This window comes from Lepidochelys kempii, chromosome 14, assembly GCF_965140265.1.
Source record: "Lepidochelys kempii isolate rLepKem1 chromosome 14, rLepKem1.hap2, whole genome shotgun sequence".
Lineage (NCBI taxonomy): Eukaryota > Metazoa > Chordata > Testudines > Cheloniidae > Lepidochelys > Lepidochelys kempii.
Window position 1 is genome coordinate 170,411 of NC_133269.1, and position 27,205 is coordinate 197,615.

A 27,205-nucleotide genomic window follows, 5' to 3' on the forward strand; every position below is an offset into this window, starting at 1 on the left:
CTGAACAAGTGTGTTTTAGCTATCTAATACAACACTCTTCCCTTTTTATCCTGCCTGCCCTTCCTGAAGATCCCTTCTATACCAACATTTCAGTCTTGAGACTTATCCCACCATGTGTACCACTTCACATGTATGTCTGAAGATTCTGCCATCGCCTGTTCCCACTCATATTGAAAAAGGGATAGGTTGTTGTGCCTTTATTTCTGAAGGAGAAGCTCAAGAGTAGACACCCCAACTCCTTAGGGAGGAATGGGGAAGCTCTATAGCTCACAAGGACTGGAGAGGACACTGTCATTTCTCCTGCTAGAATTGCTGAGGGAGCCACTAAATCAAAAAGCAAGGGCCTCTGGGGCGTGGAGTGAGACCTGAAGATGCTGTGGCTGCTTGTTCCTCTGTAAAGGAGGAAGTGAAGGGTGCATGTGTACCAATGGCCAGTAGTAGGTGCACAAGACAGGAGCTCTGGTGGCTGGCAGCTGGTTGGGGATAATGAATACAGTTAAGTGAGGAGGCAGCTGTGGGGAGTACCATGAATAAATCTGCGTTTTAGGAGAAAGCAATCAGTTTACATTTTCAATATTTTTTTTAACAAAAAGGGCTGGGGTCTTTCCTGTACACTCGGCAAAGTGCTTAAGGCAGCCTCAATTAAAAGAATAACCAAGGGCCAGATCCTGCAAACAGTTATACATGTGTAATTTTACTCACTTTAATGGGACTACTGATGCAAGTAAAGTTTCACATGTACCGCAGAGCCTGCAGGAATGGGGCCAAATTGTGTAACTGAAAAGTTAATCACCTAACCTTACCCAAAATACTCAGAGGCACCAGTTCTTGTTAACTATAGGATAAACCAAATTTAGAGTTTCTAAGCCAAGCCATTTTTAAACAATGACATTAATTTAAAAATCATTTTACAAAAAGAGAAGTGCATCTGATTTCTTTTCAAGCTGTTGTATCTCATTAGCTCCTGTTATAATGGGCTCCCTTCACAGGGTCTGGCTCTCAAACACCTCAGTGAAGAACATGGTATAAATATATAAATAGAGAGAGACTGTATGTCCTTTTAAATTCACTGTCATTTTTTTATGGACAAGATCTCCTAAATGTACCTTTTTATTTTCTTTTTAGAAAATCATTGCTTTGACTTCAAATGGAATTGATTAAGCCAACTGCCCCAGCTTCTTTCTTGCTTCAGTTCCCATCTTAGCTACTCGTCTCACTTTATTCATAGAAAACAAATTCAAACATTCCTTTTGCTTTGCCTCACTTTTTGTCTAATTCAAGTTCTTACATATCACTATAATTCTCAGTCCCTTCTTCTTGTTACTCTCTCATTTTTACTTCTCTCTGAAAGCAATAAACTCTCGTACCACATGCCCATTCTCAAATATCTAACCACCTTTCAACCTTGTTCTAAATTCTGTCCATTGTCCACTTTCTGACTTCATCCCTCCTTTCCTGGCCATTTAATATTTGACCTTTTTCTGGTTTCATTTTCTTATTCTGAGTTGCTTAATCCCCACCATCTTCCTTCCTTGCTGTAACTAAGCATAACAATTTCAGTTACAAAATTGATACATCTTATTTCTTCCTTTCCCAATGTTTGCTAATTTAGGATACAGGATTTAGAATATAAACTTCATTTAGTATACCTGACCTGGCAAAAAGAAGAGGAAACATTTCAGAGAAAGTAAGTATTTCTGATATATAACATTGCATTTCTCAGTATTACATGTTTGTTTAAGGAAGCATTATTTCACTGTGTGACATCAGCCTGTATCAAAGTTCTATCTTAACAAATAGATTCCATGTAGATCAATGCCTGAGGGTTTCAGTATTCATTTGTAACTACTTCAGTTACTCATATGATTCCTTATTCAGTTCTGAGGTTTCCTATCATCAGTAAGTACTACTGTGTAATATCTGTGGAACACCTGACTCAGCAGAATGTTTTTGCTACGTCTTTTCTCCTATATTTTAGCCAGACCTTCTCTGCCTCTCTTTAAGTGTATTCTTCTTTTGGCGTTCAAGTAGTGAAGACTGGTAAATGAAATGATGATGAAAACTTGATTATTCAGCTTGCAAGAGAAGTTCTCCTTCGAGTACTTGCTCACGTTGATTCCATTCTAGGTGTATGCATGCCCACGTGCACAGTTGTCATAGACTTTTGCTTTAGCAGTATCCGTAGGGTTGGCTGTGGTGCCCCCTTGAGTGCCGCACTCATGCATCAGTATATCAGGCGTGGCAGTTCCTACGCCCTCTTGGTTCCTTCTTACTGCCCGTGGTGGTTGGTCGGAGCACCTCTCTCCCTTGCTTTGCAAGTGGTCAGCGGTTTCTTTACTCTTCGAACTTTGTGTTCCAGCTGTAAATAGTTTTGCTTTATTGTAGATTAGTTAGTAAGTAGCTGTTAAGTACTATAGTTAGTCAGTTAGGGTCCTGGCAGGGACTTTGCCCCAGGCAGGGCTGCCCCAGTCCCTGGGTTTTAAGCCGTGTGCTGACTGTAATAGGCCTATGCCTGTTAGTGACCCGCATGGCAGCTGTCTGAAGTGCCTGGAGGGAATCCCACGTGAAAGAACGGTGTCGCATCTGTAAGAACTTTCGTCCCAGGTCACGAAAAGAACGTGACATTCGCTTGAGGGCCCTCCACATGGAGGCTGCTCTTTGCCCAGCCTCAGAGCTGGCCCAGCCGAACGCAATGCCCAGCACTTTGGTCTGGGTGCATAGCACACCCCCGGCACTGGGCTGTATCTGGCATTGGTCCCTTTCACTGGTGTCCAAGAAGAAGACCAAGAAGCGGGACCCAGCACTGAGCAAGTCGGACCAAGGGGCATTGGGCAAAGGACCCTGCTCGGGCCACCTGCCCATACCAAAGCTGCAAGGGGGCATGTCCTTGAGGGGACCTACCCTCCTAAGGGATCCACCTCCGACTCCAGGGAGTGGTAGGGGACTCAGACTGATGGCGCAGTCAACACCTTCTCAGCTCCCAGCACTCAGAGAGCAAGGAACTCTCCCACTGCAGCCGGCTCTGCGTGTGGCGATGGACCCGACAAAGGCTCCCTATGAGAACAAGCCAGCCGTGAAAGCCTCCCAGAAGGCGAGTGGGTGACGTTGGTTTCTGGAGCTGAGGCAGAGCAGTTTGTCGCCACCATAGGTGGCAGGTGGCGGACGCTTTGGGGAGGCTAGTCCACCGGCCCTGCCCCTTCTGCCCCCCCCCCCCCCCCGCGCACACCAGAGCCCCGACCCCCGTAAAAGGAAAAGCCCTGAGGGGCCCTGTCATAAATATAAAGGAAAGGGTAACCACCTTTCTGTATACAGTGCTATAAAATCCCTCCTGGCCAGAGGCAAAATCCTTTCACATGTAAAGGGTTAAGAAGCTAAAGTAACCCCGCTGGCACCTGACCCAAAATGGCCAATGAGGGGACAAGATTCTTTCAAATCTGGAGGGGGGGAACAAAGAGTTTGGGCTGTCTGTGTGATGCTTTTGCCAGGAACAGATCAGGAATGCAAGCCTTACAACTCCTGTAAAGTTAGTAAGTAATCTAACTAGAAAATGCATTAGATTTTCTTTTGTTTAATGGCTTGTAAAATAAACTGTGCTGGAGGGAATGTGTATTCCTGTTTTTGTGTCTTTTTGTAACTTAAGGTTTTGCCTAGAGGGATTCTCTATGTTTTGAATCAGATTACCCTGTAAGGTATTTACCATCCTGATTTTACAGAGGTGATTCTTTTACCTTTTCTTTAATTAAAATTCTTCTTTTAAGAACCTGATTGATATTTCATTGTTCTTAAGATCCAAGGGTTTGAGTCTGTGTTCACCTGTACCAATTGGTGAGGATTATTATCAAGCCTTCCCCAGGAAAGAGGATGTAGGGCTTGGGGGGGATATTTTTGGGGAAGATGTCTCCAAGTGGTCTCTTTCCCAAGGCCCCAACTACACCCCAAGGAACACTCCAGACACCTTATTGTCCCACCACACCGTTCTCCAGCAACCCACCTCGCCCCAGTGACCAGTCAGCTGAGCAATGTTTTAAATGTAACAATCCGGGGCATGTAAAGGCCAACTGCCCCAAGAACCCCAACAGACTACAGATCCTTGCACCAGAATCACACTGGAGGCCCTCAGAGCGGAGGGAAACTGTGAGAGTGGGCGGGAAGAAGGTCACAGCGTGGAGGGACACTGGAGCACAAGTGTCAGCTATCCACGCTTCCTTAGTGGACCCCAATTTAATTGACCCAGAGGTCCAAGTGACGATTCAACCCTTCAAGTCAAACTCTTTTGACTTGCCTACAGCCAAGTTGCCAGTCCATTACAAGGGCTGGTCAGGAACGTGGACTTTTGCAGTCTGTGATGATTATCCCATCCCCATGCTTTTGGGGGAAGACTTGGCCAATCATGTGAAGCTAGCCAAGAGGGTGGGAATGATCACCCGCAGCCAGGCTAAGCAAGCTGTCACACCTAGCTCTGTTCCGGAAACTTCTACCAGGACCCGGTCAGAGGTGATGGAACTGGACCCCATACCAACATCTGCAACAGCAGTAGTGGATCCAGTCACAGAGACCCAGACAGAGCCAGTCCCAGAACTGGAACCGGCGGAACAACCAGCACCAGAACCATTGCCAGCACTGAATCCAGTACTTGCAACCCCAACACCTGAGGGACCCACCGAACCTGCACCAGCAGCAGCAGATAACCCTACACAAGAGGCTCAGCCGGAGCCTGAACCCCAACATAGTGCATCAGCGGAGAGCGGTTCACAGTCAACAGAAACAGCCCCATCACCTGCATCACTTCCAGAGGGACCAAGCCCAGGTCCACAATCCAATGAGGAACTGGTGTCTCCAGTATCAAGGGAACAGTTCTAGACCAAACAGGAAGCAAATTAAATCCTCCAGAGAGCTTGGATGGCGTCACAGAGCAACCTACCACCTCTCAGCTCTTCTAATCGATCCAGGTTTGTTGTAGAAAGAGGACTTTTACACAAGGAAACTCTTTCTGGTGGACACCAGGAAGACTGGCATCCTCAGAGACAGTTGGTAGTTCCAACTAAGTACCGGGTAAAGCTCTTAAGCTTAGCTCATGATCATCCTAGTGGACATCCTGGGGTGAACAGAACCAAAGACCATTTGGGAAAGTCGTTCCACTGGGAGGGAATGGGCAAGGATGTTTCTACCTATGTCCGGTCTTGTGAGGTGTGCCAAAGAGTGCGAAAACCCCAAGACCAGGTCAAAATCCCTCTCCAGCCACTCCCGATCATTGAGGTTCCATCTCAGCGAGTAGCTGTGGATATTCTGGGTCCTTTTCCGAAAAAGACACCCAGAGAAAAGCAGTACATACTGACTTTCATGGATTTTGACACTCAATGGCAAGAAGCAGTAGCTCTAAGCAACGCCAGGGCTAAAAGTGTGTGCCAGGCAGTAGCAGACATTTTTGCCAGGGTAGGTTGGCCCTTTGACATCCTTACAGATGCATGAACTAATTTCCTGGCAGGAACTATGGAAAGCTTTGGGAAGCTCATGGGGTAAATCACTTGGTTGCCACCTGTTACCACCATCAAACAAATGGCCTGGTGGAGAAGTTTAATGGAACTTTAGGGGCCATGATACATAAATTTATAAATGAGCACTCCAATGATTGGGACCTAGTGTTGCAGCAGTTGCTCTTTGCCTACAGAGCTGTACCACACCCCAGCTTAGGGTTTTCACCATTTGAGCTTGTATATGGCTGCGAGATTAAGGGGCCATTACAGTTGGTGAAGCAGCAATGGGAGGGGTTTACACCTTCTCCAGGAACTAACATTCTGGACTTTGTAATCAACCTACAAAACACCCTCCGAACCTCTTTAGCCCTTGTTAAAGAAAACCTAAAAGATGCTCAAAAAGAGCAAAAAGCCTGGTATGAGAAACATGCCAGAGAGCGGTCCTTCAAAGTAGGGGACCAGGTCATGGTCTTAAAGGTGCTCCAGGCCCATAAAATGGAAGCGTCGTGGGAAGGGCCATTCATGGTCCAAGAGCACCTGGGAGCTGTTAATTATCGCATAGCATTCCCCACCTCAAACCAAAAGCCTAAGGTGTACCACGTTAATTCTCTAAAGTCCTTTTATTCCAGAGAATTGAAGGTTTGTCGGTTTATAGCCCAGGGAGGAGATGATGCTGAGTGGCCTGAAGGTGTCTACTACGAAGGGAAAAGTGATGGTGGCATGGAAGAGGTGAACCTCTCCATGACCCTTGGGCATATGGAGCGACAGCAGATCAAGGACCTGTGCACTAGCTATGTGCCAACATTCTCAGCCACCCCAGGACTGACTGAATGGTCATACCACTCCATTGACACAGGTAATGCTCACCCAATTAAAGCCCAACGTTACCGGGTGTTTCCTTAAGCTAAAACTGCTATAGAACGGGAGATCCAGGATATGCTACAGATGGGTATAATCCGCCCCCCTGGCAGTGCATGGGCATCTCCAGTGGTTCTAGTTCCCAAACCAGATGGGGAGATACGTTTTTGCGTGGACTATCGTAAACTAAATGCTGTAACTCGCCCAGATAACTATCCAGTGCCATGCACAGATGAACTATTGGAGAAACTAGGACGGGCCCAGTTCATCTCTACCTTGGACTTAACCAAGGGGTACTGGCAGGTACTGCTAGATGAATCCGCCACGGAAAGGTCAGCCTTCATCACACATGTCAGACTGTATGAATTTAATGTGCTCCCTTTTGGGCTGCGGAATGCACCTGCCACCTTCCAAAAACTTGTAGATGGTCTCCTAGCGGGTTTGGGAGAATATGCAGTCGCCTACCTTGACAATGTGGCCATATTTTTGGATTCCTGGGCAGAACACCTGGAACATCTACAAAAAGTCTTCGAGTGCATAAGGGAGGCAGGACTAACTGTTAAGGCTAAGAAGTGTCAAATAGGCCTAAACAGAGTGATTTACCTTGGACACCAGGTGGGTCAAGGAACCATCAACCCCCTACAGGCCAAAGTGGATGCTATCCAAAAGTGGCCTGTCCCAAAGTCAAAGAAACAGGTCCAATCCTTCTTAGGCCAGGCAATTTGTACTGTACTACAGCCAAATTGCCACCCTACTGACAGACCTAACCAAAAAGAAACAGCCAAATTCAGTTCAGTGAACTGAAGAGTGTCAGAAGGCCTTTAACCAACTTAAAGCGACACTCATGTCTGACCCTGTGCTAAGGGCCCCAGACTTTGACAAACCATTCCTAGTAACCACAGATGCGTCCGAGCATGGTGTGGGAGCAGTCTTAATGCAGGAAGGACCGAATCAAGAGTTCCATCCTGTCGTGATTCTCAGCAAGAAGCTGTCTGAGAGGGAAAGCCACTGGTCAATCAGTGAAAAGGAATGTTACGCCATTGTCTACACTCTGGAAAAGCTACTCTCATATGTTTGGGGACGGTGTTTCCACCTGCAAACCGATCATGCTGCGCTACCGTGGCTTCATACCACCAAAGGAAATAACAAAAAACTTATTCGGTGGAGTTTAGCTCTCCAAGATTTTGATTTCGACATACAACACATTTCAGGAGCTTCTAACAAAGTGGCTGATGCACTCTCCCGTAAAAGTTTCCCAGAATTAACTGGCCTATAATACCCGCAGCCCATGGTCGCCGCACCGCTGGTCTCCGCTTTAGCCCAGGTCACCGGTTCACCGCCACAAGTCGCTAGCACCGTGCTCCCAGTCTCTGCCCTCGTGCCAAGTCTCACCCAGAGGGAAGTGCCAGTCACCGTACAGTTGGCACTAGTCATCTTTGTGCTGATGATCACCATCACCGAGACCTCGGGGATGCTCCCCAATATGGCATCACTCCCCCTACTCCTGGCACCAGTTTGACTATTCGAGGCACTGGTCACCCACGGCGGCAGTTAGCCACCAGACTCAGGTGTCAATGGCCCTGCCCTGGTCACTGGAGGAGATTTTCTAAATGTCAGAAAAAACAGGAAGTACAAAGTTAAGGTACATGCCACCACTAGATGCAATCCAGAGGCTAGCCAGAGTTGGAGGAGGGGCCTGGCTTGGAGGAGGGGGAGACTGGTAGAAAAGGGGGGGCCCAACTGGGGGTGTGCAGTGGGGACTTGGGGTATGGTTCAGTGTGCAATAAAGTGATTCAATAAAGCACTGAAATATGTGCTTAATTTTAAGCATGAGTAGTCCCACTGTTGTCAAATGGGCTATTTTACATACTTAAGGGTAAGCACATGCTTAAGTGCTTTGCCGAATGGCTGCTAAACTCAAAATTATATAACATATTTTTGTCATTTTACTCCAGATTGCTTGGCTCCTTTGAATAGTATCGTTCTTTGTTGAAGAAAATATGTAATCTGTCCCATGGATAGATGAGTTTGATGCTAATGGTTTTAATACTTGTTCCAAGAGCTTTGACTTTTTAGTACTCCAGATATTCACAAACAGAAGTGATACAAATATTTGTCAGTCCCTCTGATACACACAAGTTTACTCTGTACTTTGTATCAGTTAGGGGTATGTGTGTCTTCATTTTAAATCTTGGACTTGAGGGAAAAACCCAAACAAACAATGGCCTTATTTTGCATATTTATGTTTCTAGACATGAGGTGCTAGATCGCTTTGCCAAGGAAAAGGATGCAGTACTGGTTTCAGTGAAAGAAGTCCATGCTGAGCAAATACAGAAGTGGGAAAATCAGATAAGAGAACTACAAATACGTCATGAAACTTTGGAAATGGAGCTGCATAGAAGGGAATGGAGGCATGCAGATTGCTTGAGAGAGAAAGACGCTGTTATTGAAAAGTGAGTGTGATTTGATTCATCTTAGTTCACTAAAATACAAGTGAAGATAGAATTCAGAATATCTTACATGAGCAGTGTTGTGTTTCATTACTTATATGAATCAAAAAGTGTACAATTATTTAATTAAGATTGCTTTAAATACTAGGTGCGGTATCTGACCAAAGGTGAGTATTTATAGCATTTTGGGGAAAAAATGTTTTTGAGAGTAGAACCAGTGGAAAAAATGTATTTTTGCTATTACCAACATAAAAAGTTAAGACTTTTTTAAACCTCTCTATTGTTGAAAGTGAGAGGTTGTTGAAGGTAAAATATGGAATGGATATAGTGCTTAGGTTGGACTTCTATAGTCTGGTAAAATCTGTTTTGATTTGGCTAAATTATAACAGTTTAGAAATTGTACTACTCTCATGTGAACTAATATTTTTAAAAACAATAAGGGGTTTTAGGATTTGGGGGTTTTTTGTTTGTATTTTTAGTAATATTTTCCCAGCTTTATAATGCCAAAATGGCTGCATTGTGCATGTGTCCACAAGGATGTTTTGTTGTTACATTTAGTATGGTACTTCTAAAAACTGGAAGAAATCCTGTTTTATTGAGCAGCTAAATGAAAAGAGAATGAGCAGGGACTCTGAAGGAGCCCTCCCTTGCTGCATACCATATTAAAAGTGCCACATGAAATAAGGCAGGTCTCTGGAGGACCCCTTTCTCATTCATTGCACAAAAGTCAACAAGGTATGACTCTGCAGGATACTTTGCATTGCTGAGTTATGTGCAGGCATGCTGGAACAATTTGTATAGTGGGGGTGCTGAGAGCCATAGAACCAAACTGTAAACCGTGTATATGATGGAAACCACTTCAAGCCAGGGGCTGCAGCAGCACCCCTCGTTCCAGCACCTATGATTATATGCATATATAGAATTACTCCTGAGGGAATTCTGCCCCCCAAAAATAAAATTTATGCACCCAATATTTTAAAATTCTGCAAAATTCAGCAAATTGTATTTGTCAATAAATAAATGTGGCTCCAGCATGCAGTGGGGAGCACAGGCCACTGGCTGCATTGAGGTGGGAAATCTTTCTGAAGCTCCCACCTCCCCTAGTACAAGGACTCAGCCGTGAGGCTGCACCTGACTCTGACACAGTGCAAGGGCTGGGCCTGCCCCAGAAACACCCCGTGGCCCTGGCCCTCTGTGCCAGGTGCACTAGGTGTGGGTGGGCAGGCTCAGGCCAGCAGGATCCAAGTGTGGAGGGGCTTAGTATGGGAGGATCCAGGTGTGGGATGAGAGGTTTCTGTGGGGGGCAGTCTGGGTGTGGATGGCTCAGTGGAAGATCTGGATGCACAGGGGCTTGTTGGGGGGTTCCGGAGCAGGGGCAATGGGACTCTGCAGGGGATCCAGGTGAAGGTGATTGGGGCTCAGGAGGGGGGTCTGGGAGTGGGGGGCTCAGTGGGGGATTCCAGTTGCTGTGGGATTGGAGGTTGATGGGGTGGGGGTCCAGGTTCAGCTGGTTGGGGCTTAGAGGGTGGGTATCTGGGTGTGGCAGGCTTGTTGGGGGGATCCAGGTGTAGGGAGGTAGGGCTTGTCAGGGTGAGGGTTCGATGGCCTGCTTAACGGGGGAGTCCCAGCTGCTGCCGAGGGGACGCCGCATGCTGGACTCCTACTTCCCCCCTGTGATTCCCCTATACCCTTTTCTTCCCCATCTCATCCCCCTCTCCCACTGCCTCTTCCCTCACCCCCTCGACCCCCCTTCCCTCATTTCCCCCGACCCACCTTATCCACCCCCACAGCGGGCACTTACTGTTGCATAGAAAACAGGAGGGCTCCCAGCACACAGAATGGAAACACGACTGGCACTAGGACCCAGGAGGTGGCGTTCAGCTGCAGAGTCAGCGGAGGCCAGATGCAGTCCCCTTCAGTAGGGCAGCTCTGCGCTTGCAGAAATGAGGGAGGGCAGTGGCATGTAACCTCGTGTGCTCCCCTATGTCTCACCTCTGTTTAAGGGGAGAAATCCCTCTCAAAAAATTGCACCCGTGGTTGTCCCGCTGCCCCCGCATGGCTTCACTTTGCTTCCATGCCGTTTTCTGCAGGGAAGCACGGGAATTCTGCGCAGTGGGATATTTTCTGCAGGCACACAGTCGGGCAGAATTTCCTCAGGAGTAACAGAATGCATCTCTTGTCCAGGACAAAGCTTTCTAGTGATGCTTAGAAAATAGTTCAACAATATTTTCTTTATTTTTTCTGTTTTTTCTTTATAAAAGAAAGTAGTATTTTATTTGAACTTCTTGTGTTAAAAGAACATAAAAGTTACAAATTGAAGTACTCCTGAGACAGGAGATGTCAAAGTTAAGATTGCATGTGCAACATTATTTCTGTCCTCTTGTTTGTATGCATAAGCCTGTACTGCATGTCTAAATATTGTCATGCAAAAATCATGCTGCTGCCAATCCTTTAGTATCTAAAATCTAAAGGCTTATTTATAAAAAGAAAGAAAGAAAGATGAGAGTTAAAATTGGTTAAAGGAATCAATTACATACAGTAATGGCAAAGTTCTTGGTTCAGGCTTGTAGCAGTGATGGAATAAACTGCTGGCTTGAGTCTCTGGAGTACATCCACAGCTTGGATGGGTCATTCAGTCCTTTGTTCAGAGTTTCAGTTTGTAGCAAGGTTCCTCCAGAGGTAAGAAGCAGGATAGAAGACAAAGTGGGGATGTTTCCAGGGGCTTTTATAGCTTTTGCCATGTGGAGGGCATCCCATTGTTCTTACTGTGGAAAATTACAGTAACAAGATGGAGTTTGGAGCCAAATGGGCAAGCCACATGTTCATGCCCAATTTCCCTCAGTCATTGCAGGAAGCCATTACCTACACTCCAGACAACACATGTCTCCCATGGTCCATTGTCAACCAAGTGTTTCTTGATGAGCCACTTAATTCGAATAGTCCCTCCAAAATGTGCTGGGCATTACCCTGTGAGCATTACCCCAGGAGCAAACATTTGAAATCCAAGTATAGAGCCAATACTTATAACTTCAAATACAAAAGTGATACATGCATACAGATAGCATAGTCATGACCAGCAAATCATAACCTTTTCATAGACACCTCACTTGATAACCTTTGCACAAGATTTGCTGCAAATATATAACAGTGGTTACAATGATCTATGTGGTCATATTTTAATCAGATAATGTCACACCATGTCACCCCTTTCTTTGCATCCCTCCATTGACTCTCTCCTCTCTATTGCATCAAATATAAGCTACTTGTCGTCACTTTCAAGCCCCTTAACCACTTATCCCCACCCTACCTATCATCTCTCATTCAGTATTAAAAGGTCAATGCCTGCCACAATGTCAGTCTCCATCGCCTGAAATGATAGCTCTGAGACATGTGAACTTATCTGTTCATCTCAGTGGGTATTTTCTTTCCCCTCTCCCCAGTGTCAGTGATTGAGAGCTTGGAATGTGCAAGCATTCTTAGGTCCTCACGCTGGTCTCAGCACTGGGTGTTGGTGCATGCTCCCAGCATGACTTTTTTCAGCTCTCCACCCAGAGAGGGTCATGCTGTCCTGCGAATGGCTAGACTCCATGATTAAAAATAGCTCCTGGCTCTCAGGGAGAATGGATTCCCATTCTCCTCCTCCTCCTCCTCTTCATCCAGAATGTTCCCATTGTTGCCTGAGGTGGCCCGGGACTCAGACTCATTGTAGAAGCCGCATATCTGTGGTGCAGAACCAGAACGACTGTTTGCCTCCCTTGTCTTCTGGTAAGCCTGCCGAATTTCTTTGATTTTCACATGGCACTGCTGCATGCCCCTGTTGTAGCCCTTCTCCCCCATACCCCTAGTGATCTTTTCGTAGATGTCTGTGTTTGGCTAGATCAGAGCTGTCCCTGCACAGACTCTTCTCCCCTCAGACCAATTAAATTCTGTGCACTCCAGTCTGGAGCACATTTGGAGCATGAAGTTGCCATGATCGGCTGGACTGGTGAGCTCTCCACGCTGATCAAACAGGAAATGGGAATTCAAAAGTTCCCATGGCTTTAACAGGGGAGGAACTGTTTCTTGTGTACCTGGCTGCTGTGTGGCGGAGTTGAAAATGATCTTAAGAGTGGTCATAGCAGAGCATTGTGGGCAGTGGCAGATTAGCCAATGGGGTCCATGCCCATGGGCCCTGGCCAATTGGGGGACCCCCGGAAAAATGGGCACCCCCGACCTGCTCTGCCTGCCTGGTGCTCCTGTTGGGGTGTGGGTTCGGGGTACTGGGGCTTGCCCTGCTTCACCCCCCACGCCCGGCACTCCTGCCAGGAAACAGGGGAAACCCCCGCGCCCCGACCCCGCTCCCTGGCAGGAGTGCTGGAGGGGGCAGGGGGAACTGCAGGCGGAAAGGGTCCCCACGTGCTCTGGTCCAGGGCCCATAAACCCCTAATCTGCCTCTGATGTGTGGGACATAGCCTTTCAAGACATCAACATAGACTTATGTGTAGTGCTGGGGAGGAGCTGATGGCTGTGATACATGTAGGTACCAATGACATAGGGAAGGATAGGAGAGAGGTCCTGAAGGCCAAATTTAGACTGCTAGATAAGAGGACCTCTATGGTAGGATTCTCTGAAATATTTCCAGTTCCATGCGCATGGCCAGTTAGACAGGCAGAACAGCAGGGTCTCAATGCATGGATTAGATGATGGTTTAGGGAGGAGGGGGTTCGATTTATTAGTAACTGGGGAAACTTTTGGGAAAGGGGGAGCCTATACAGGAAGGATGGGCTCCACCTAAACCAAACTGGAACCAGATTGCTGGCAGTTAAAATTAAAAAGGTTGTAGAGCAGTTTTTAAACTAAGGGCTGGTGGAAAGCTGACAGGGGAGCATGTGGTTTGGACATCCTTTAGGGGAGGATCTATGAATGGAGATTCCCTATGTCTTAATAAGGAGGAGAGGATGGAAGAGGTTAAAATACAGGTAGGATCTGATGAGAAACAGTCAAATGAAAAACGTCTCATTCAATTACATCATGTAATGGCAGACAGCTAAAAAGTGACAAGTTTTTAAAGTGCTTATCAATGCTAAAAGTCTAAATAATAAGATGGGTGAACTAGAGTGCCTCATGTTAAATGAGGATATTGACATACTAGACATCACAGAAACTTGGTGGAATGAGGATAATCAATGGGACACAGTAATACCAGGGTACAAAATATATTGGAAGGACAGAACAGGTCATGCTGGTGGGGGAGTGGCACTATATGTGAAAGAAAGCGTAGAATCAAATGAAGTAAAAATCTTAAATGAACCAAACTATGGATAATAATTCTCGAATAATAAGAATATAGCATTAGGAATATATTACCAACCACCTGACCAGGATGGTGATAGTGACTGTGAAATGCTTAGGGAGATTAGAGAGGCTATAAAAATAAAAAACTCAATAATAATAATAATTAATAATGGGGAATTTCAAGTATCCCCGTTTTGACTGGGTACATGTCACCTCAGGATGGGATGCAGAGATAAAGTTTCTTGACACCTTAAATGACTGCTTCTTGGAGCAGCTAGTCCTGGAACCCACAAGAGGAGAGACAATTCTTCATTTAGTCCTAAGTGGAGCACAGGATCAAGCCCAAGAGGTGAATATAGCTGGACCGCTTGATTATAGTGACCATAATATAATTAAATTTAACATCCCTTTGGCGGGGAAAACACCACAATGTCCCAACACTGTAGCATTTAATTTCAGAAAGGGGAACTACACAAAAATGAGGAGGTTAGTTAAACAGAAATTAAAAGGTATAGCACCAAAAGTAAAATCCCTGCAAGTTGCATGGAAACTTTTTAAAGACACCATAATAGAGGCTCAATTTAAATGTATACTCCAAATTAAAAAGCATAGTAAGAGAACCAAAAAAAAGGTACCAAGGCTAAACAACAAAGTAAAAGAAGCAGTGAGAGGCAAAAAGGCATCCTTTAAAAAGTGGAAGTTAAATCGTAGTGAGGGAAATAGAAAGGAGCATAAACTCTGGCAAATGAAGTATAAAAATATAATTAGGAAGGCCAAAATAGAATTTGAAGAACAGCTAACAAAGACTCAGAAAGTAATAGCAAACATTTTTAAAGTATATTAGAAGCAGAAAGCCTGCTAAACAACCAGTGGGGCCACTGGACAATTGAGATGCTAAAGGAGCACTCAAGGACGATAAGGCCATTGTGGACAAGTTAAATGAATTCTTTGCATTGGTCTTCACAGTTGAAGATGTGAGGGAGATTCCCAAACCTGAGCCATTCTTTTTAGGTGACAAATCTGAGGAAGTGTCCCAGATTGAGGTGTCATTGGAGGAGGTTTTGGAAAAAATTGATAAACTAAACAGCAATAAGTCACCAGAACCAGATGGTATTCACTCAAGAGTTCTGAAGGAACTCAAATGTGAAATTGCAGAACTACTAACTGTAGTCTGTAACCTATCATTTAAATCAGCTTCTGTTCCAAATGGCTGGAGAATAGCTAATGTGATGCCAATTTTTAAAAAGGGCTCCAGAGTAATCCCACCAATTACAGGCAAGTAAGCTTGACTTCAGTACCGGGAAAACTGGTCGAAACTATAGTAAAGAACAAAATTGTCAGACACATAGATGAACGTAATTTTCTGGGAAAGAGTCAACATGGTTTTTGTAAAGGGAAATTGTGCCTCACCAATCTACTAGAATTCTCTGAGGGGGTCAACAAGCATGTGAACAAGGGGGATCCAGTGGATATAGTGTACTTAAATGTTTAGAAAGCCTTTGACAAGGTCCCTCACCAAAGGCTCTTAAGTAATGTAAGCTGTCATGGGATAACAGGGAAGTCCTCTTATGGATTGGTAACTGGTTAAAAGATAGGAAACAATGGTCAGTTTTCAGAATGGAGAGAAGTAAATAGTGGTGTTCCCCAGGGGTCTGTACTGGGATAAGTCCTATTCAATATATTTATAAATGACCTGGAAAAAGGGGTGAACAGTGAGGTGGCAAAATTTGCAGATGATACAAAACTACTCAAAATAGTTAAATCCCAGGCAGTCTGCAAAGAACTACAAAAGGATCTCTGAGAACTGGGTGACTGGGCAAGAAAATGGCAGATGAAATTTAATGCTGATAAATGCAAAGTAATGCACATTGGAAAACATAATCCCAACTATACATATAAAACAAGGGGGTCTAAATTAGTTGTTACCACTCAAGACAGATCTTGGAGTCACTGTGGATAGTTTTCTGAAAACATCTACTCAATGTGCAGCGGCAGTCGAAAAAGCAAGCAGAATATTGGGAATCATTAAGAAAGGGATAGATAAGATAGAAAACATCATATTCCCTCTGTTTCATGGTACGCCCACATCTTGAATACTGCATGAAGATGTGGTCACCCCATTTCAAAAAATATATATTGAAATTGGAAAAGGTTCGGAAAAGGGCAACAAAAATTATTAGGGGTATGGAACTGCTTCCGTATGAGGAGAAATTAATAAGACTGGGACTTTTCATCTTGGAAAAGAGAGGACTAAGGGGGGATATGATAGAGGTCTATAAAATCATGACTGGTGTGGAGAAAGTAAATAAGGAAGTGTTTACTCCTTTTCATAACACATGAACTAAGGGTCACCAAATGAAATTAATAGGCAGCAGGCTTAAAACAAACAAAAGGAAGTATTTCTTCAAACAACATACAGTCAACCTGTGGAACTCTTTGCCAGAGGATGTTGTGAAGGCCAAGTCTATAACAGGGTTCAAAAAAAGAACTAGATAAATTCATGGAGCATAGGTCCATCAATGGCTATTAGCCAGGATGGGGTCCCTAGCCTCCGGTTGCCAGAAGCTGGGAATGAGCGACAGGGAATGGATCACTTGATGATTACCTGTTCTGTTAATTTCCTCTGGGGCACCTGGCAGTGGCCACTGTTGGAAGACTGGACACCTCCTGGAGGCCAGTTTAGTTGCCTTACACAATGCTGCATCCACATGGCCTCTCTGTCAACCCATCAACACTGAATTAAGTGCTGCACCTCTTGCAGAGCTGGAGTAATTAAGTCGATGTTACCGGTAAGTTAGGTCAGTGGAAGGGACCTGGTAGAGTAGGCGCGTATGGTATTAGGTCAACATAAGATGGCTTCCGTCGACATAAGTTTGTACTATAGACCAGTATTTAATTTAAATACGATATATTTAAATTAATTAGGCTATGTCTACACCAATGTTCCCTCTATTTTTTTCCTTCCATGTGCACAATGAATTTTGTTATGTGCACCAAATTATCGAGATAATGTGCAGATGTGCATCACAGTAAAAACAAAAAACCTAGATATAATTTTTTTTTAAAGTTGCCATAGAGATAATTACTCCAGCCAGGAAAGGTTAGGCATTTTAGAACTCACTACTCAAGGAATAAAATTTAAGTGTAGAAGAGAAATAAAAATTATGAAATGCATCGATCAGTCAAAAAAAATCAAGTAACAGCACTTTGAAAGAATAAAATTACAGACAACATATGTGCATTGCAGGAAATATCAAGAAGTAACAACAACAACAATAATATAAGTATGTGTTGGGAGATGAGAGTGTGTGTGTGTGAGAGACACAGACCGAGACATACGCTGCCCTTTTAATTAGGTCGGCACTCACCAATCTGAAGCTTGCTTGTTCAGACACGGCAGCCACCAGCAAGCTCCATCCCACTTCTGAGCCTGTCGTGTTCCCTCCCAACCCGCTGTGTGGAGATGGGGTGCATCGGCAGGGTCGGGTGGGGGGAGGGGGACACTGTAAAGGCTGATTCCCCACTCTGGCACTTCGACTGCAGAAGGTGTGGGCCAGCAAGGATTCTAAAAATTAATACTGGCCACTCCAGGCTTGTATTAAACTCCCAAGGTTACAGCTTTTCTCTGACCTTGGAGGGTAGATGCTGCAAAAACCCCTTTGAGAACCTAGGAAGGTGCACTTGGGAATTCCTTCCTGTGGGGTACCTTCAAGCCCTTTCACCCCCCCCTCTGGGGAAGAACTGAGAAAGAAAACAAAGGAAATCAGCTGTTGCCACCAGCTAATTAAACAACATATGCACAAACCTCTTAGGGACACAAAAATCCAATACTGTTCTTAAAAAAGGTAAATTTTATTAAAAACAAAAAGAAAGAAAATACATCTGGAACTTAGGCTTTTTGCTAGGTTTTAAAAAAAAAAAAACAGCTACAAGGATTAAGCATCAAGATAGCTTCTTGAAGTCCAGCTTAAAAGTTACAAGGAAAATGAAAGCACCTGGGGTTAGCACAGAGGAGTCCACAAGCCATAAAGAAATAAAAGAGATAAACCTAATCGCATCTTCCTATACATTTCCTGATTTACTTACATATCTGGGGTTTCAAATGAGTAGTTTCTAGATATGATCTGATGATTTTCTTACGTGGCTCAACGCTTTTTATAGCATAGTTCCAGCCCTGTCTCTACTCTCCAGGAGAACAACTCAGACAGACAAAGGAGGAAGTTTTTTCCCAATTTTAAAAAGTTCTAGCCTTCCCATTGGCTCTTTTGGTCAGGTGCCCCTCCCTTCCTTTTACCTATTGATTTTTTAACCCTTTACATTTAAAGCAAGTAGAGAACAGCTATTAACAGGGATTTTATTGCTAACTGGCTGGTTTGGTGTCCAGAAGAGGGAACTATCCCCTCCCCTTCATTTATCACAGACACCCTGACATAAGCTCCCCCCCCCTCCCTTCCCACACTCTGCAAAGCAAGTTTGCTAGGGGTTCCAAGGCAGAGGGCAGGAGCAGTGCGGCAGTGGAGGGAGGAGCACCTGAAGAGCAGGCACTTGATAGACTGCTGGGCAGCCACACAGCTGAAAGGGGATTTAGGTCTACACTTAAAACGCTACAGCTGCAGCTGTGCTGTTGTAGCATTTCAATGTGGACACTCACTACAGCAATAGGAGGGGTTTCATGGAAGCTAGGTTGGCAGAAGGATTCTTCGTGGGCATAGGTTGGCCTAGCTATGTCTCTCTGGGGTGTGGATTTGTCACACCCCAAGAGACTTAGCTATGCCGATGTATGCTTTCATTGCAGACCAGTCCTTAGTCTTCAGGGTGGGTCTTCTCTTACACCTGAGGTTAGATGCAATTAATGTGACTCTCTTCTGAGGGAGATGGAGGCACCCATCTGTCGTTCTGACATGGCATCCCAGGAGGTATGCTGCCTGCCAGGGCCCTGTATCCGCGACATTACGGAGGGATTGTTTAGGATCATGTGGCCCTCTGACTACTATGCCATGCTACTCATCCATGTGGGCACTAATGATACTGTGAGGTATGACTCTCAGCAGATCAGCAGTGACTCTGGGAGTAAGGGTGAAGGAGTTGGGAGCGCAGGTGGTGTTCTCTTTGATCCTTCTGGTAAAGGGTAGGGGCCCAGGCAGAGACAGATGCATCCTGGAGGTGAATGCCTGGCTGTGAGGATGGTGTCACCAGGAGGGCTTTGGCTTCCTTGACCACAGAATACTGTTCTGGGAAGAAGGACTACTAAGCAGAGATGGGGTCCACGTATTGAGGAAGGGGAAGAGCATATTTGGATACAGACTAGCTAACCTCATGAGGAGGGCTTTAAACTAGGTTCAAAGGTGGCAGGTGACCAAAGCCCACAGGTAAGTCAAAAACATGGAGGCCTGAGTGAAGGATCAGAATTTGGGGGGAGCATGTGCTGTTATAGCAGGGACAAGGGAGAGATAGGACAGAACTGGGGTGGGGGTTTGGAAATCAAATCAGTATCTTAGATGTCTGGATACTAATGCGAGAAGTATGGGGAATAAGCAGGAAGAACTTGAAATGCTAGTAAATAACCACAATTTTGACATAGTTGGCATTACAGAGACTTGGTGGGATAATATGCATGACTGGAATATTGGCATAGAAGGGTACAGCTTGCTCAGGAAGGACAGGGAGGGGAAAAAAGGGAGGTGTTGCCTTATTTATTAAAAATGGACTGAGGTTAAGATGGAAATCGGAGACAGACTTGTTGAAAGTATTTGGGTAAGGATAAAAGGGTAAAAAACAAGGATGATGTCATGGTAGGGGTCTACTATGGACCACCTAACCAGGAAGAAGAGGTGGGTGAGGCTTTTTTTAGGCAACTAACAAAATCATCCAAAGCACAGGACTTGGTGGTGATGGGGCACTTCAGCTACCCAAACACCTGTTGAAAAAATAACACAGCAGGACACAGATTATCCAACAAGTTCTTGGAATGCATTGGAGACAATTTTTTATTTCAGAAGGTGGAGAAAGCTACTGGGGGAGAGGCTGTTTTAGATTTTATTTTGACAAATAGGGAGGAACTGGTTGAGAATTTGAAAGTGGAAGGCAGATTGGGTGAAAGTGATTATGAAATGGTAGAGTTAATGATTCTAAGGAATGGTAGGAGAGAGAACAGCAAAATAAAGAGAATGGATTTCAAGAAGGCAGACTTTAGCAAACTCAGGGAGTTTGTAGGTAAGATCCCATGGGAAGCCAGTCTAAGCGGAAAAACAGTTGAAGACAGTTGGCAGTTTTTCAAAGAGTCATTGTTAAGGACACAAGAGCAAGCTATCCCACTGTGTAGGAAAGATAGGAAGTATGTCAAGAGACCACCCTGGCTTAACCAGGAGATCTTCAATGATCAAAAAAGAATCCTACAAAAAGTGGAAACTAGGTCAAATTACAAAGGATGACTATAAACAACACAAGTAAGTAGGGACAAAATTAGAAAGGCCAAGGCACAAAGCGAGATCAAACTGATTAGAAAAACAATGAGGAGTCCGGTGGCACCTTAAAGACTAACAGATTTATTTGGTTTACAGAGTAACAGCCGTGTTAGTCTGTATTCGCAAAAAGAAAAGGAGTACTTGTGTCACAAGCTTTCGTCAGTAAAAAAACCCACTTCTTCAGATGCATGGAGTGAAAATTACAGATACAGGCATAAATATACTGGGACATGAAGAGAAGAGAGATACCTTACAAGTGGAGAACCGATGCTGACAAGGCCAATTCGGTCAGGGTGCATGTGGTCCACTCCCAATAATTGATGAGGAGGTGTCAATCCCAAAAGAGGGAAAATTGCTTTTGTAGTGATCCAGCCACCCCCAGTCCCTATTCAAGCCCAAATTAATGGTGTTAAGTTTGCAAATGAATTGTAGCTCTGCAGTTTCTCTTTGAAGTCTGTTTTTGAAGTTTTTTTGTTGAGGGATGGATACTTTTAAACCTGTTATTGAATGTCCAGGGAGATTGAAGTGTTCTCCTAATGGCTTTTGTATGTTACCATTCCTGGTGTCTGATTTGTGTCCATTTATTCTTTTACGTAGAGACTGTTCGGTTTGGCCAGTGTACGTGGCAGAGGGGCATTGCTGGCACATGATAATATATATCACATTAGTAGATGTGCAGGTGAATGAGCCCCTGATGGTGTGGCTGATGTGGTTGGGTCCTCTGATGGTGTCGCTAGAGTAGATATGGGGACTGGGTAGGCAACGGGGTTTGTTACAGGGATTGGTTCCTGGGTTAGTGTTTCTGTGGTGTGTAGTTGCTAGTGAGTATTTGATTTGGGTTGCGGGGTGTCAGGGTTCCCTTCCCACTCTGAACTTTAGGGTACAGATGTGGGGACCCGCATGAAAGACCCCCTAAGCTTATTTCTACCAGCTTAGGTTAAAACTTCCCCAAGGCACAAATTCTCCCTTGTACCTTGGATTAGGTAAATGCTGCCACCACCAAGTGATTTAACAAAGAATCAGGGAAAGGACCACTTGGAGACCTATTCACCCCAAATATCCCCCCAAGCCCTACACCCCCCTTTCCTGGGGAGGCTTGAGAATAAACAAGATGAGCAGAGACCAGCCTTGGTTTTTTTAGGACACTAAAAAAAATCAGATTCTTAAAAAAAACAGAACTTTATTAGAAAGAAAAAAGGTAAAAAAAGCACTTCTGTGAAATTAGAATGGGAGATAATCGCACAGGGCAATTAGATTTAAAACACAGAGAATTTCCCTCTAGGCAAAACCTTAAAAGTTACAAAAAGAAAAACCAGGAATACACCTTCCTCTCAGCACAGAGAAAATCACAAGCCAAAACAAAAGATAATCTAATGCATTTCCTTGCTAAATATTTACTAAGGAGTTGGAGTGCTTGCTTTCTTGTTCTGTCTCTGGCAAAAGCCACACAGAACAGACAAAGCCCCCGCCCCTCCCCTCAGATTTGAAAGTATCTTGTCCCTCTATTGGTCCTTTTGGTCAGGTGCCAGCCAGGTTACTTGAGCTTCTTAACCCTTTACAGGTAAGATGTTTTTTGCCTCTGGCCAGGAGGGATTTTATAGTACTGTGTACAGACAGGTAGTTACCCTTCTCTTTATTTTTATGACAGGGGCTGTCTGTAAGTAAGGACTGGACTGGCTCCCAAGGTCTGTGAGAGTGAGGGATCGTTTTCCAGGATAGGTTGTAGATCGTTGATGATGTGCTGGAGAGGTTTTAGCTGGGGGCTGTATGTGATGGTCAGTGTTGTTCTGTTATTTTCCGTGTTGGGCCTGTCCTGTAGTAGACGACTTCTGGGTACCCATCTTGCTCTGTCAATCTGTTTTCTCACTTTCCCAGGTGGGTATTGTAGTTTTAAGAATGCTTGATAAAGATCTTGTAGGTGTTTGTCTCTGTCTGAGGGATTGGAACAAATGTGATTGTATCTTAGGGCCTGGCTGTAGACAATTGATCATGTGATGTGTCCTGGATGGAAGCTGGAGGCATGTAGGTAAGTATAGCGGTCAGTAGATTTCCAATATAGGGTGGTGTTTATGGGACCATCACTTATTTGCACTGTAATGTCCAGGAAGTGGATCTCTTTTGTGGACTGGTCCAGGCTGAGGTTGATGGTGGAGTGGAAACTGTTGAAATCCAGGTGGAATTCTTCAAGGGCCTCCTTCCCTTGGGTTCATATGATGAAGATGTCATCAATGTAGTGCAAGTAGAGGAGGGGCGCTAGGGGACGAGAGCTGAGGAAGCGTTATTCTAAGTCAGCCATAAAAATGTTGGCATACTGTGGGGCCATGTGGGTACCCATAGCAGTGTTGCTGACTTGAAGGTATAAGTTGTCCCCAAATCTGAAATGATTGTGGATGAGGACAAAGTCACAAAGCTCAGCCACCAGGTGTGCCGTGGCCTCATCAGAATTCTGCGTGGACTCCTCCTGACAATCAAAATAACAGACTGGACTTCTACATAGAGTGCTTCTGCAGACATGCACAGGCTGAAATTGTGAACAAACAGCATCACTTGCCCCATAACCTCAGCCGTACAGAATGCAATGCCATCCACAGCCTCAGAAACAACTCTGACGTTATAATCAAAGGGATTGACAAAGGAGGTGCTGAAGTCATCATGAACAGGTCAGATTAAGAACAGGAGGCTGCCAGGCAACTCTCCAACACCACATTCCACAGACCACTATCCTCCTATCCCACTGAGGAGTACCAAAAGAAACCACACCAGCTGCTCGAGAAACTTCCTGCTATAGCACAGTAACAAATCTACACAGACACACCCCTAGAGCCCCGACCAGGGGTACTGTATCTGCTACCCAAGATCCATAAACCTGGAAATACTGGATGCCCTATCATCTCAGGCATTGGCACTCTTACAGTGGGATTATCTAGCTATTTGGACTCTCTCCTCAGACCCTACGCTACCAGCACTCCTAGCTATCTTCGAGATACCACCGACTTCCTGAGGAAACTACAATGCATTGGTGATCTTCCTGAAAACACCATCCTGGTCACCATGGATGGAGAAACTCTTTACACCAATATTCCACATGAGGATGGACTACAAACTGTCAGGAACAGTATCCCTGATGAGGCTATGGCACACCTTGTGGCTGAACTTTGTGACTTTGTCCTCACCCATAACCATTTCAGATTTGGGGGCAACTTATACCTTTAAGTCAGTGGCACTGCTATGGGTACCCACATGACCCCACAGTATGCCAAAATTTTTATTGCTGATTTAGAACAACACTTCCAAGAACAGGGTAGGCCCATTACTCAATGAGGAGGGGAAAAACAATAACAGAAAATATGGAAATGGCAGAGGTGCTTAATGATTTCTTTGTTTCAGTTTTCACCAAGAAGGTTGGTGGTGATTGGACGTCTAACAAAGTGAATACTAGTGAAAATGAGGTAGGATCAGAGGCTAAAATAGGGAAAGAACAAGTTAAAAATTACTTAGACAAATTAGATGTCTTCAAGTCACCAGGGCCTGATAAAATGCATCCTAGAATACTCAAGGTGCTGACTGAGGAGATATCTGAGCCATTAGTGATTATCTTTGAAAAATCGTGGAAGATGGGAGAGATTCCAGAAGACTGGAAAAGGGCAAATATAGTGCCAATCTAGAAAAAGGGAAATAAGGATAACCCGGGGAATTACAGACCAGTCATCTTAACTTCTGTACTCGGAAAGATAATGGAGCAAATAATTAAGCAATCAATTTGCAAACATCTAGAAGATAATAAAGTGATAAGTAACAGTCAGCAGGGATTTGTCAAGAACAAATCGTGTCAAACCAACCTGATAGCTTTCTTTGACAGGGTAACAAGCCTTGTGGATAGGGCGGAAGCAGTAGAATCATAGAATATCAGGGTGGGAAGGGACCTCAGGAGGTCATATAGTCCAACCCGCTGCTCAAAGCAGGACCAATCCCCAATTTTTGCCTCAGATCCCTAAATGGACCCCTCAAGGATTGAACTCACAACTCTGGGTTTAGCAGGCCAATGCTCAAACCACTGAGCTATCTTTTTGAACATCTTGTCAATCTCCTCCTACGGGCACTGAGCTGTGTGTATATTGGGAGTGTGGACTGATATTGAGAAAATAATAGCTGAGATAATTCAGGGAGACAATAACTTACTGGTAGAAATGAGCCTCTTTGGCTAGGGAGCCTCTTTTAAGGCTTCCCCTGGCCTGGAAGACTGCAGCTGGAACAACATGAGCCTTTTTGTCTAGGGTGCCTCCATTTTCTGCACATTTAACAGTACACAATTTGCAAGCACACATTTCTGACTCAAAAAAGTGGGAGCTTCTGTGGTACTTAAAAAGATTTGTCATAAAACAGTGCTCAGTCCACTGAAAGTCTTCTGTTAATTTCTGTGGGTTTTAGAGAAATCATCATTATTATTAATATTGCTATGCTATGTTTGCAAAATATAACTTTTAGTAGGATAATAGTTGACATGTATTTAATAGAATTGGTTGCTTTGAATAAGACTTGCTTGCTGTCTTCAAACAAAATATATTTTTTCTTTTTAACTAGTATATGTTTTTATATACTTTGTATAGGCTTCAAGAAGAGCTAACAACACTGAAAACAAGCTGGGATTCTCATCTAGCTCAGATCTCCAAAGAGACTGTTTCTAAAGACCTTCAAATTCAGTCATTGCATGAGGAGGAGGAGAAGCTGAGGGCAGAATTGGCCAGATTCCAGCAGGATATAGAAAGGTAAAGGATTCTAAGAGATTGCTAAACCTTTGACCCCTTAATGATTTTGTGTAGGGATAAATATTTAGAGTGGGTATTTTAAAAGCTCTCAGGATATGTCTACACTTTAGCTGGGAGCGAGCCTTCCAGCCCAGGTGGACAGACTTGCACTGGGGAGCTCAAGCTAGCACCCTAAAAATAGCACTGTGAATGCTGTAGCTTCAGCAAAGACATGAGCTGGCCACCCCAGCTCAGACCCAGGGGGTCAGATGGGCTTGAGACCCTGAGCTGCAGCCCAAGATGCAGCATCCACACTGCTATTTTTAGCACGCTAGCTCAAGCCCCCACTAGTGCAATTCTGTCTATCTGGACTGGGAGGCTTGCTCCCACTTGCAGTGTAGACATACCCCAAGTGATTGGACCTACCCTTGGTGCCATTTAAATCAATGGGAGTTTTGGCATTGATTTCAGTGGGAGCAGCATTTAGTCAATGCTGAGTGCTCTGGAAAATCCCACCCTTAAATTTGATTCTTTTACTTTCCCCTATCAACCATGTGTCCTGGTTCACCCGAGTGTCAATTATATTCCATTCTCAATGTGTCTCATTCTCCTTTTCTGTTATATTACAAATGGAGGAAAAATCACAGTTGATTAGTACTTCAATCATCCTGGAATTTCTCTGTTGTTCTCTCCATTTTTGTTTAACCAGAGTCCTATTCCGTTTCCCACAACCTAGTTTGTTTCCATGGTTGTAATTTCTTCTCATTTTATTTACCCATTCAGCTAACAAATTTTTGCCATTTTTAATTCATTTCTACAAGTTGATTTACTATTCATGAATACTATACTCCTACCTTGTTATCTACAGTCCCTTTTCCCATTTCTTGTATAATACCAGTATTCATTTCAGCTGTATATATAACTATCTTCTTTAACAGGTTTCAGAGTTAACTATCTTCATGACACATTAGTCTTTCCTCTGTGCCTCCTTTGTGATACATTATCCTTTAGGATCTTCCATCCTTCATTTACTTCTTTCCCCATTAATACTTCTGTTCATGGGACCTCCAATAGTTCCCTTCATTTCTCCAGTTGTTCTTTATGGAATTGGTATAACTTTGACTAACTACTTTGTAATTTTCTTTCTCAGATTTGTAAATTTACCAATTGATTGGTATTTACTCCAAGAGTTCTCCTTTACTATCAATACCTTAATTAGCTCCCCTCCAAGTCCATATAAAATCCAAAATTGCCTCTCCTCAGATTGTCTTCCACACTCTTTGAAACAATAAGTTGCCCTCTACAGAGTTCAAAATGTTAGTTAATTACCCATTGTATGTTTCAGTAATTAAAATCTCCCTTCAGCACCAGAGCCTGAGACATAGGACATACTATGTTGTTTCCCCAGTTTGATGGTCTCTTAGTAACCAAACTAGAAATTCAGGGAACGGGAAAAAAACATTCACATTGGTCCTCTGTCATAGGTATAAGCAGCAACTGTCTCTGGCAGCAGAACGAGAGCAGATTCTGGAACGGGCTAAAGTGCAAGCAGAACTGGACTGGCAGCGGCGCTGTGAAAATGCTGAAAGAAATCAATATCACAAATCAGAGGATCTAATACAGAGCCTGTCAACAGCAAGGGACCAGGTCATTATTACATCAAATTGGCTTTCGTCTGTACTGAGTGGTTTCATCAGCACAGGGGGCTGGACTTGATGACTCTCAAAGTCCCTTCCAGCCTTACATTTCTGTGATTCTACAGACTACTCAGTTGGATTTAAAATAATAAAAAAGATACCCTGTCCAAGGCTGTAGGTACCTTAACATCATTAATAAAACAATAAATAAAATCCCAGCAGCATTAAAGTAATCATTTCAACAGGAATTCAGACAGCCAGACACCTACAAATACTCTTTTCTACTCCTTCATCATTATGGGA

General features: G+C 44.2%; 1 protein-coding gene across 4 annotated transcripts in view; it reads left to right on the forward strand.

The window, feature by feature from the left end:
- The window catches only part of CCDC57 (coiled-coil domain containing 57), a 130,217-nt gene that overhangs the window by 27,127 nt on the left and 75,885 nt on the right, over window positions 1-27,205 (forward strand). For all 4 annotated transcript variants that reach the window (XR_012154777.1, XM_073310540.1, XM_073310543.1 and 1 more), the window contains exons 6-9: window positions 1,613-1,687; window positions 8,585-8,785; window positions 25,128-25,286; window positions 26,750-26,912. Coding sequence is in view for 3 of the 4 variants with exons in the window: in XM_073310540.1 (XP_073166641.1) it covers window positions 1,613-1,687; window positions 8,585-8,785; window positions 25,128-25,286; window positions 26,750-26,912 (598 nt within the window). In the remaining variant the exon portion in view is untranslated. The remainder of the gene's footprint in view (window positions 1-1,612; window positions 1,688-8,584; window positions 8,786-25,127; window positions 25,287-26,749; window positions 26,913-27,205) is intronic.